Source organism: Pelophylax lessonae (genome assembly GCF_965119305.1).
Source record: "Pelophylax lessonae genome assembly, chromosome: 3".
Classification (NCBI taxonomy): Eukaryota; Metazoa; Chordata; class Amphibia; order Anura; family Ranidae; genus Pelophylax; species Pelophylax lessonae.
In genome coordinates this window covers 420,031,893-420,044,543 of record NC_138770.1, presented here as the reverse complement: position 1 = coordinate 420,044,543, position 12,651 = coordinate 420,031,893, and the positions used below count along the sequence as shown (strand labels likewise).

The 12,651-nt window shown below is 40.1% G+C and overlaps 1 protein-coding gene across 4 annotated transcripts in view; it reads right to left on the bottom strand.

Annotated features, from left to right (window-relative positions):
- Positions 1–2,699: 2,699 nt before the first annotated feature.
- The window catches only part of TPD52L1 (TPD52 like 1), a 144,651-nt gene continuing 134,699 nt past the window's right edge, over positions 2,700–12,651 (bottom strand). For all 4 annotated transcript variants that reach the window (XM_082249351.1, XM_082249352.1, XM_082249353.1 and 1 more), the window contains one exon: positions 2,700–2,966. In XM_082249351.1, the coding sequence (XP_082105477.1) occupies positions 2,838–2,966 (129 nt within the window). In that variant the 3' untranslated portion in view covers positions 2,700–2,837. The remainder of the gene's footprint in view (positions 2,967–12,651) is intronic.

Genomic DNA, 12,651 nt, shown 5'->3' with positions numbered 1-12,651 from the left:
GAATGTACAAATATATATGTAAATTGAGTATACTATATGAGAACCTGAAATAAATACATACAAGTGCTTTAAGGTAACCTCTTGCTTTGCCCTTCTTTGGGAAACCTTTGGATCCATTTAAAGGTGGCATGGGTGGGAACTGCTATGATATTTCAAACAATCTAATCAAAATCAACCTTCTTAAAAGCAGATTCCAAAGCTGTTGCTACGTCTACTCCTTTGCATGTAGCTTGATTTAAAGCTGAAAAAGCATCTCCATAACTTGACACATTTTCCTCCTAATATAGCATAGGACATTAAAAAAATGATGGAAAAGACACTGAGACTGCAAGCCTTTTTACCTTCCTCAAAGTGTGGCATTTAACTTTTCAAAGCAGATAGGATGATTGACAGATTCCTTGTATCCCTACTTTGGAAGTCCGTTATTTCTGCAGTCTTTCAAAATAAGGATCTCCACTTGCTTATCTTTGGAGTACAACATTGTACTTATGTACTGTAGCCCTGTATTTGCTAGCATATTCAACCGAAAAGGAATTTGCTACCTCTGGCAAAATCATCATCTTAAAATCCTGTGTTGGCGTGAATGCTTTCAGATTACATCTTTTGTAACTGACTCCAAGGTTGCATACCCAGCTTTTGTTTTTAGATTTAATCATGTAAGAGGGCCAAAGATGTCATACCTAGACAGCACCATGTACATCAAGACCCTATATAGAATAAAGTTAAATGGCAGATATTAGCAATGTAAATTGACACATCACTGGGTTAAAATTAATATATTTTTTGGTCTCCGTTTTATAGCATAAAAAAGTAATGCATATCATGGACATCAATGAACTTTGAGATGGAACACAGTGGTAGTTTTAGGGGTAAGGGGGTCATTGCAATTGCACACCATGTGCCATTTAACCGTTTGACTTAACCAGCACTTTCATACATTCTATGTCTGATTTAAAGTATAAAATATTGTCACAAAGTATAACAAATGGGTCAGCTTGGCATTGAAGTTTTAAATTGTTTGGAAGAAATAAACAACTGGGTATAGAAATGCAGTGTTAAAACTACTTCAAATACGTTCTATGAGTTGTTCATACATTTACACTATATGCAGTGACTTGCGCTTTTGTGCACAAGAATAATGTAGTTTACAGCTAGTATACATAGCATTGTTTTCTATATCCTGTTCACACCACAACATGGGTGTGATGTGCATTTCGATACAGAAAAATGCAGATGTGCTGCAATTCTCCTAAGCAAACAGGATGGTACCTTATGTCACTGCAGATCAAAGCACGGAACTGCGCTGTCAAGACAAGGATGAACTGTCACTATATGAAACTTCAAATAAAGTTAAGAGAAAAATGGTTAACCGTGTGATGCGCTGAACTAAACATCGCACAGCCCTTGCCATACCTCACACAGATACTATCTTGCATGGTAAAAAAGCTGCATTTGCTACCACTGCAGTAATGGGATGGTATTGATTGGGACAGTCGGTGCTTGGTGCAGGACTATTACAAGATAGGAGGAGAGTATTGAGGAAAGTAACCTACTATATACAAATATACCTTATTCACCTCCACCCAAACATTTGTGATCTCCGCAAACCGTTTACGTTTATAACACGTATTTCTCATGTTAAAAAAACAATCAGAGAGACTTACCTTTTTACGTTTATTGCCTTTTCTTTCAACAGTAACCATTGCTATTATATTTTGTTCTCATTTAGACTTATAGTCATTTATTAGACATAGATAGTCAAATATAATGTTCTTGTTTGGGTTAGTGAACATTACAGTTCATTGTTGAGAATGAACTGCAAAAGCATATGCATTGTATAAGGCCTCAGTTATGCAAGAGATGCTCATTGCTCGTGACCATGCGCTTTTTAAAACCCAAACTATCTAAATCAGCTAATTACATTCCAGGTGCATCAAATCTTAATGTTTTCAATGCCCAGTTCCTCCAATCATAGAAGCCATACTACAGCTTCTATAAATGGAGACCTTTCAATCATCTGCCTGTCCTCCATTCAAAGGTCACATTTCATTGGTACCATTGCTTCTATGGGGAGGTTGTGAGTGAGTATGGTTGAGCACTCTTAATGAGTGCCTAGCACGGGTCCCTCAATTCTGTCTACTACCTAACACTTCCTAGCTTACTGGAAGATTTTGGCGGGGGGGGGGGGGGCATCCTAAAAGGAAAATTTAACCTAAACCAGGACATGGCAGCACAAGAGATGCACCGTGCTCATGCAAGTATTGTGCTCATTTTTTTTTCTTTTTTAACTAAGGGTTTAATTGTTTGTTTTCTTCCTAAAGCAGCTATAGCTTAAGTAGAAAAGCCTGACCCCTGCCAGCAGCTGTGGAATGGGACCCTTGCTCTTTGTGTAAAAGTAGTGATCTTTCTGCAGAGGTTCTGTTCTATTTAGTATATAGCTGCTTCAGAATGAACAGCTAATAAGACATAAACAGCAAGATATTATATACCTTTTTGATTTTATGCAACTGGAATATATTTAGCTTATTTAACTGAGTTTTAAATCTTTGCTGAAAATGACGTGCTTTTTCACTAAGCAATTAATATCACAAGTGTAATTGTGCCTTAAATGCATACATCTGTTCAAAAAATATAATCTTGTAAGATATTTTAAATCTAATTTCTACTCAGTGTTCCCTGCACTAGGGGACACTACTCTATTTTGGTTCAGAACAGAAATTTATACACCTTTTCCTTTATTGGAGGGAAACAAACATACACATTTCTGAATTTTTGACAGTATTTTGCAAGAGGCAAGGTGTTGACTGAGCAGCTATATGTATCATTAGTAGATGTCATCACTGTAGTTCTTCATCAGCTTCAGGCAGAAGACTGCCAGCCAGTGAACTCTGGGCGCTAGCATGGGCAGTAGAGCTCAGAACTTCTTCAAAGCTTCCTTGTGTTTGGTTTGTTGCTCCTACTTTAGCCTGGAACAGTAAATGCAATGAAAAATTGGTATGAATATAAAACAAAATTGTTTTGGCATGGGCACAACAATCTTTTTTTTTTTTACCTGAGACATACAGTAAAAGCTCCTTCTTGCCCTGCCACCTCTTCATATTTATTAAGCCTAACTTCAGCCAATACTTTATTTTTAGTTTTTGCAAGCATGGGGAAGCATTAGAATCCTCTGTCAGTTTTTGTTTTGCTGTCTTTGGGGTGAATTTACTAAAGGCAAATAGACTGTGCACTATGGAATAGTGTTGCACTCATTTTCCCCAGAATTTCCCTAGAGCGTCCTATGTTCTCCATCAGGGGTGGTGTACCTACAGGGGGCCACAGGGGTTGCAATGGTGACCCAGCTCCATGGGGCCCATGAGGCCCTCCCTTTATACCTGGATATGAGGGACGGTGGCATATAGAGGAACTGATCCCCCTCCATTTTCCTCCTGCAGCCTCTGAATGCCTACTTCTCCTCTCCCTCCCACAGACATTCAGCGGCTGCAGGAGGAAACTGGAGGGGATCAGTTACTTTGTATGCTGCCCCTCCTATCCCAGCTTCTTTCTGTTGGCCCAGGGCCCCTGTGCTCTCCCCTGGCTCCCCTTCGTCCCAAGATTTGTTAGGATAGAGAGTGTGGAAATGTATCATCTACCAGCCCCTACCTTGTCTGAATCTTGATCTGTACCAATCACAAACTCTGTCCATTTATAACTAAAGCATATTGTGTTTTAAAATGTGTTTACTATGCTTCAGTTTGTGAATGAATAGGAAGCTCTGTACAGAGCTATTCCAGTCCATTCATTCAGTGCAGCTGAGGCTGCAGAGATGGAGATTGAGGACTGTGTCCTCAATCTCCTTTCTCCATCTCAAAGGTGAAACATCAGAGGCCTGTTTAGACCCCTGATATTTCACCAATGCCCCCCAACAGGGCTCCTTAAAAAAGAAAAAAAATGAATTGTAAAAAAAAAAATGACTAACACCAGTGGCAAAACTACCAGGGTCACAAGGGTCCCACTTGCAACCTGGACTTGCGACCCAGACTGGGGGGGGGGGAACGACCTTTCATGGTCTCTTGCACCGAGGCCCTGAAGGTTCTAGTTATGCCTCTGAATCAGTGAAAGGTTTCACATTTCGGCTCTGTACATTCCTGGCATTTTATTTTTCTGCAATTTATTTATTTTTAACTTATTCCACTTATTGTGTTTAGCTGTATTATACCACTTGCCTACTGGGCACTTTTACCCCTTTCTTGACCAGGCCAATTTTCATCTTTCAGCGCTGTCACAGTTTGAATGGTCATGCAACACTGTAATCAAACTAAATTTTTATAATTTTTTTTTCCACACAAATAGAGCTTTCTTTAGTGGAATTTAATCACCACTGGGTTTTTATTTTTTACTAAATAAAGATCAAACATTTTGAAAAAAAAACAAAAAGACTTTTTCAGTGTCGGTAATATAATGGAAGTCAATGCAAGTCGCTCCGACTTTGCAAAAAAATAGTGCAGGAACCTTTTTCTAAGTCGGAGCGACTTGAGTCACTCATATTAGAACGGTTCCATTGCACAGCATTGGAAGCTACTTGTCAGGTGACCAAGTCACCTGACAAGTCGGATCAGTGTGAACCTGCACTCATAGTTTTATAAAATTTTGCAAACAGGTAATTTGTCTCCTTCACTGATGAGGAGGCACTGGTGGGTAATGATGAGGAGGCACTGGTAGGCACTTATTGGCAACACGGGTGGGCACTTATTGGCAACACTGATAATGAGGACACTGATAATCAGTGCCCTGATTATCAGTGTACATATCCCTTTTAGAGAAGCTGGTTATCAGCTCTCTTCTCCTCTCCTCATGCTGTCCGCATGAGGAAAGGAGTGCCAATAACCGGCTTCTATTTACATCCGTGATCGGACACAGCTGATCACGTAGTAAAGAGCCACTGATTGCTGATTACAGATTGAGGTAAAGAGCCAGTGTCCTCCAGAAACTGTGATCACACAGCACGGTGGGTGTGATCGCGGGAGGCCGTTATATGACAGCCGGCTATAGCGCCGTCGGCAAGTGGTTAAAGTCTACCTGAATGTAAAAAATGAATATTTGCTATGTTGTAGTTAAAGCTGATTTTCAGATTTACTGATGCTTTACTGAGGGTCAACTATTTCCTACCCTAATAGGTGCACCCCCTGGTGCGCTGTATAAACTGTATTTAGTCTCAGCCTCATTCAGTATACAGCCTTGGGCTCCGGCTGTGGGACACGTACATCATCCCGTTCCACACCTACGACAAAACTGAGTTAGCTTTATATATGTAGTGTGTGATCCAAGGCCCTGCTGCCTCTGGCTGCTAGTCTCTGCAGATTATATTTGGTGAGGACATTACTGTGCTGCCTAATGTTCTCTAAAAGGGGCAAAACCATACCCCCCACCATGATGGCTATCTCGTCACAAAGAAAAGTCAGGGAGACCACAAGTAATACTACAGTAGTGACCTGTTTGCCCTCTGACTGTTTTTTTTTTGGGCACAGCTTCCAGGGGTCTTTAATGTATACAAAGCCACATTTTTTTGTTGTTGAGTAGGAATAGGTAAAACACCTGACTTTTTTTTTTTTTTTTTGCTGGAGATGGCCCATTGAGGAGATATTCCTTTACTTCCTGTCTCAAGATAAAATAGGAAGTCAGAGGAGTTTTCTTCCAAGTAAGGAAAATCCTTTCTGAAACAGTTGTCATTGGCTTGCAGGATGTTCCTTCTATTTCTGAGCCCGTGGCACTTTCAGTCTCAATGTCAATGTTCACCAAGATAAATAGAGTAATTCTCTCCTGTACAGAGAGCAAAATCAACTTGACAGAGGTTCCTACCCTTTCACGCACTATCCAAAAACAAAAAAATGCCTTTCCATTACATATGTATTTATTTTCCCTATAGAATGAATGCATACAATGTTGATCTTATTGTACTGAATGATAAAATAATTTAGCTCTACATCATACATACAGTATAGTGCTATACAGATACAGTTGTAGTCAGCAGAATTAGTAAGTGCACCGTGTGATGAAATTGAATTTTTTCCACCAGAGTAAACCAAAGACATAACTATTTATTGTGCATGAAGGCATTAAACCTACTGTAATTCTGTAAAGCGCTGGAAGAGGTTTCCTTGGCAACATCGAAATAGCTTATTGCCTTCATATTTTGAATCACATTTCCTGTAAACCCATGCACATGTCTATATACCATCTGTTAAAGGCTCAAGCATTCCACAATCTGTACCTTAGTGCTAATACTGTTTACATAATTTATTTCCATGTGCACTTCTTTATTGGTGCAAGAAGTGGTTAAAAGATATCTTTAACCTTCTATCCATTTCATAATTTCATATTTTACTTATTTACTTTACTTTATTTAGATCATGGCCCTTTATATGATTTTTGAAAAGCTGCACACACCTTAGGCTCGTGCTTATAAACTATCACCTCGTAAAACAACCCATACAGTTCAAAATAGAAATTAAAGGCAAAACATTTGTGGATAGATTAAAAAAAACATTATAAATACCCTTTTCTTCTTCTTTTTTTTTTTTTTTTTTATATATGTAATCACATTCCCCTGTTCTCAGCTGCATATACGTTTGGGGGAGGAGACACAGCAGCACACTGAGCTTCCCAGTAAAAGGCTGTGCAGGGGAGACCAATCTGATCATTGGGAAGCAGGCTAAGTTCCCAGCATAGCTAGAGAACTGAACATACTGTGCTCTCCTGCTTAGTGTGGTTAGTTTTTAAATGGAAACCAGCAGGACTGGCAGGAACACCAGGGATTTCACATAAAGGAAGCAATACAAAGAAAATAGGATACTTTTATATACAAGTACATGGTACAGCAGGCACATATCAGGAATAGGAAATGTTGGGGTAACAAACACTTTAATTTAATAAAGCATCTGGCATTGAGACCTTCTTTACTTATTGATACCCACCAATCAGATTTATCTGACCAGTGTAGGTTTATATCTGATTGATAGCTACTGGGATGGACAAGCACAATTATGTCAGACACTTTAATAAAGCATGTCAGTTGCTGAAAGAATAAAGCCATAAATACCAGAGAATGGGTTGGACATGCAGGCACAAACATTTCAAGAAAAAAACTCTTCTGTGTGGTTTATTAAACTCTTTCTGACTTTAGAAGTTAAACTAACTGGTGTGTGGTCACTTGGTAAAGACTTTGATCCCATTTTAAATATTGGCACCATATTGGTCTTGTGCCAATCAAATGGTGCCAAGCCAATCATTAAAGAGTCTCTAAAAATGAGAAACAATGACTTTGAAATAACAGATTTCAACTCTCTGAGGACACGTGGGTGTAAACATCTGCTCCAGCTGCTTTATTCACATTTTATTTTGTCTCAATATTTCTGGACCATATCAGTTTTGAGCCATTTGGAGCTATGTCAGTACTATTCGCATTATTGATTTAAGCCCTCCATTTACCTTTGTATACACAGAGCTGAAAAAGGTACAGTATTTAATGCATTCTCTTTGTCCACTGTCACAAAGTTATCTAGTAAAAAGCCTACATGCTCAGACTCATAGGCAGGAACCGGAAGTCAGGGTCTGCCATCTTTGTTTTACCATTATAGGCTTATGGTTTTACAGTATCTTTGTTTGTAATTGCATCTTTTTTTTTTAAACAGTGGTTTTAAATCCTACTAAACACGATGAGCTGTGTTTTCCCCTACTATTCTCTTGAATAATCTGAGGGACCCTGGAAACTTTAGGCATGAGTTTAGAGCACATGAAGTAAGCAAGATGGTGGCCCTATATTGCATGAGATGCTGAGAATACCATAAAACAATGGAATATCTGGGGAGCTGAGAAAATATTTGCATCAAGCCTGATTTAACCCATGGATACATAGGGATCAGAATATCTGGTGAGAGTTTATTCACAATAGGGGCATAAAAACAAAGTGAAGATATAAGATTTGAAGAAGGATTCACATGTTGTGGGGACTATGTGCTTTGATTTTTCATGTTTACATGAACTATATGATTGTACTGGGGAAAGTGGTTATAGTATATTGTATTTTCACTTTAGGAATATAGCACTGACTTATAAATCACACTATGCTCAGATCTGACCTTTTTACTAGGCCTCCATCACATGGCTGGTTCGCTGCATTTTCCAGGTTCCAGCAGCAAATTCTTGCAGCTGGAATGAACAGGGCATGCAAATAGCAGTTGCCGCCCAGACTTTATAAACTAAGGACAGGCTGACATCGTTCATCATTGTTCTGCAGTGAAATGATTTGTGTGCGGCTACATGCAACTTCCAAGCCTGGATGAGGCTGGCTGCGTCGTGGCTTGGACATCCGCAGGTAAATGTGCCTTTTGGACAGGTTATGCACCTACAAGCTATTTTAAGTAGTGCTCCACACCACAGTATTTTCTGAATGGTAACTGCTTCTTTTAAAAAGTCCAGGGACACGGTCATCTTGGCTTCTTGCTCACAGTACTCAAAAGCATTTCAAGGATAAGTTTACTTTTTTTTGCAGGTAAAAAAAATGTGCATTTCTTATTTTTTTTTCCTATGGAACCTGCAAAGCATTGCACCAGTGATCAGTAGAGCGTGGGTGCAATTTCTCGCTCCTGCAGACCCTCTGCATAAATGTCTGCTCATATAGGCAGGCAGTTACCTGAGAGCAGGAAGCTCAATGGACTACGATAGAGCTCACCAGTTGCATCGCAGCTACTTGAGAACTACAAGCCGTCAGCCACAATGGCTGGCGGTACTTGTAGGCATCCATTCACAGAAAACTGTGAAAGATAGATGCAGCCATGTGGGCAGAGCCCCACATGACCACACGTTTTTAATTTGTGACAGCTGCTGATGCAAGGAGAAGATCCCACGCCCACTGTTACAGGGAGTGAGTGGAGAGACTGCAGATGCTGGAAAATGTTAAGTTTCACGCTAAAAATGGGTGGAACATGTAACATGTTCCAAAAGTGAGCTTAGCCGTAAAGTCAGGAATGCAGAACATACACATTCTCCACCAGCCCATGGGGGTCTCCCCTTGCCACCACATCTTGTTCACACGTCAGGCTTCACTCCCGTGACCCGCCGGCCAGGTTTTAGGCTCACCCTGTTCTGTAGCTGCACAGCAGTCCCCCACCACCATCAGAACTGCCAACACCTGTCACCTACCTCCTAACCAGCTGGCTACTTTATACTTCCAGTGTCCTAACCTGACAAGGTTGTATGTGTTGTCCTGCAATTGTGCTATGCATCTTAACCCAAAGGGTTACATGGCTTTAACTCTCAATACAAACAAATGGCCACTGACCTCACCTATAACTGGCTTTTGCAACAAGGAGCACATGAAAAGGCAACACATGCAAAACAAAAGCAAATAAATTCCGTGCTCAACTTACTAACCAGCCTGCAAACAACCAAATTATCCTGGCTGACAGTATGCATTAAAACAGGGGTTTAGTCTGCACACATTTGCATATACCTGCGTAAAGCCTCGTACATACAAAATGAATTTCCGCTGACCGGTCGTCCGTCTTTTGTCCAGAGTCATGTCTGATGGTTGGAATGTACTCTAGACTGCACACGAATTTTCCCGAACGACAGAATTCTACTTCATGTCATGGATTGCTTTGTATGTGTTCTTTCATCTCTGAGCATGCCTAGTCTTGCTCATAAGATTTTTCCCCATCGAAATCTCTACTAATGAGACGAAAATCGGACGTGTTTTGACGGTCGACAAAAATTTTATAGCCTGCACACCAGGATTTTTTCGGACGAAAAGTCGTAGTCGGTTGTCGGAAACATCATACTAACAAGCCGAAAATCAGCAGATCGGTCGTCGACGAAAATACCCGGCCGAATTTCCACTCGTGTGTACGGGCCTTAAGCTACAGCCCCATCAGGCAACCCGGTATTTCCTGTAGTCCCAACTCTAAATTTAGAAGCACATGCATTGTAATGGATAGTGGAAGCACAGGTATTATAATTGATAGGGCAGAGGGCAGGTGAGTCCTGAGGGAGCCCACCCCTCCTTTAAAGGCACAGAGACGCACTGGACACCCAACACATAGCATTTTGGGGGGATACATAGCACCCAGTCCCCCACCACCATCAGAACTGCCAACACCTGTCACCTGCCTCTTAACAAACTAGCTACTATATACTTCCAGTGTCCCAACCTGACAAGTTGTGTTGTCCTGCAATTGTACAATGCATCTTAACCCGAAAGGTTACATGGCTTTAGCTCCCAATGTTCTTGTGATACACCCTAGTTACATATGTTATCTCCACCTTCTCCACGATAAACATCCCAGATAACATTTTCTATTAATGAGCCCTTTTACTGGAAACTTGAAAATGAACAAGTCACACAATTATTTGGAACAGATTTTCCATACATGTGCAACTGATAGACATCTACTTGGCTGTGCGGTATCATTTGAGCTAGATTGGCTTGCTGTTGGATCAATGAACTATCCCTAGGGGTACAAGATTACTGCAAACTTGTTCTGTCCATACCTGACATGGAAAATGTCCATGATAACCAGAGTTCATGACTTATGGTTCCCCTGTAGAATGGGTCCATTGAAGAGATAGTAGCAGATAGAATAGTTACATCACAGCACTGGTCCTCACTTGTTCTACTTCCCATGCTGGAACACTAGAGGTCTGTCCCCTGCATACAGTATATACCCCCTCAAAGACAGAGGATGTGACATATCTGCAGAGGAGGTATGCCATAAATGACCCAACCCCTACAGCAACAGCTAGAGAAATTAACGTAAATATGACACCATAATAGATAACGTGCATAACATAATAAACAACAATATATAGTAGGCACCTGCATATGAAAGCTTTGTGTGCAGCCACATGTGAACAATGGTGGCCACTGTCAGCCTGCCATTAGTTTATATAGGCTGAGCAAACCGCTGCTATTTGCATGCCCGGCTCATTTCAGCTGCAAGAATCTGCCACTGGAATCTGGAGAATGCAGCTAACTGGCCGTGTAAAAGGGGCCTTAATATATTTGAAGAATTTTCTACAGTTCGTCCTACTCGCTATGTCAACTTGTTGCTCATTTTAAATTTTTGAATCCTTGATTTCCTGTTTACGTAGTTTATTATATTGTTTTGTAACTTTCAAATGATAATAGTGTTCCTTCATGTTTTTATATGTCCTTTACTTATCTTTTTTAACTTTGAACATGAGCCACATAGCTTTTACTTATAGCTTTTAAGCCTATTGCCCATGGGAATATACAGGTAATTTTGAAGTGTGTTTATATACAGTTGATTTGTAACATTGCCATTTATGCTCTGTGTTTTTTTTTTTAATCAGTATTCCCTTCCAGTCTGTTTTGGAGAGCAGCCCTCAGCTTTGGAAAATTTGCTCACTTAAAATTAAGTGTTTTTATCTTTCCAGTACATACTTGTTTACATTTACATGAAATGAAATCATGTTATGGCCACTTATTGTTATTCAGAAGTTTATTTATATGAACTTTAGCAATTGGCTCTGCATTGTTCGAGATTACCAGGTCCAGCAGGGCATTATTTCTAGTTGGGGACACTATAAACTTTAACATAAAATTATCTTGTAATAGGTTTATACATTTTTGCCATTTCACTGTTCCAGCAGTGCCTTTCCTCCAGTCAATTTCAGGTAGGTAAAATCTCCCATTAATATCCCTGTCCCAGCCCTTGCAGCCCTTTCTATCTGACAAGGAGTCAAGTGTCTGTTTTCTCTTTGAGTGGCCTGTAACAAACGCCAATAATTAACTCCTAATAATTAACTTAAGTACATACCAATATAGATCTCTACCCATCATGCCCCAACACCATCATACTCTCCACCAACAAGGTTCTCTTTTACACTTCCTTTTATATCACTACTCAAATAAAGACAGACACAACAACCTTTTCGGTTTTACCCCGTCATATCCATCAGCTAGAAATAATAACAGCCTAGTTATGTGAAGAAGGAAGCCAAGATTCAGCAATACTAATTTAATCATGGATCTCTTTGTGCACCAAAGCTTCTAATTCACTTTGGCTCAGTTCACAATGCTGCCACTTCAAAGTCATCTGATTTTTAGTGCGACTTTGCACTGCGACTTACTTGCAACTTGATGTGACTTTCATGCAAATTTGGCTTGGTCTTTAAAAGTTGGGTCCCTTGTATCATTATTTGCAAGATGCTTACGTACAAGCCGGATCAGTTCTTCATTGTCAAGAATATCTCTCAGTCTCCTGGAAACCATCTTTCCTGTGAACACAGCTGGCTAAGTAGACCATGTGCTTTGGGAGGTGACAATTCTTGGGAGGAGATTTACTGTAGAGCTGCAGGGATTGTCTGGATCACAAGTACATAACAGACAATGGACTGGAAGTGGAATATAGGGTTCAAAACCCCTCTAAAATCAGATCATGTAGCAGCCAAAATCAAATTAATAAAAGACACAAAAAAAGTAGTGCAGGAACTTTCTTTTTTTTTTTTTTAAGCCGCTGCAGCTTGAGTCATAGCAATTAAGATGGCATCCATTGAAATTAATGTGTTTTGACCTGTCATATGATATGACTTTTTGTGTCACAAGTCGCAGCAGTGTAAACCGGGGCTTATACTCCTTGCATTGGTAAACAA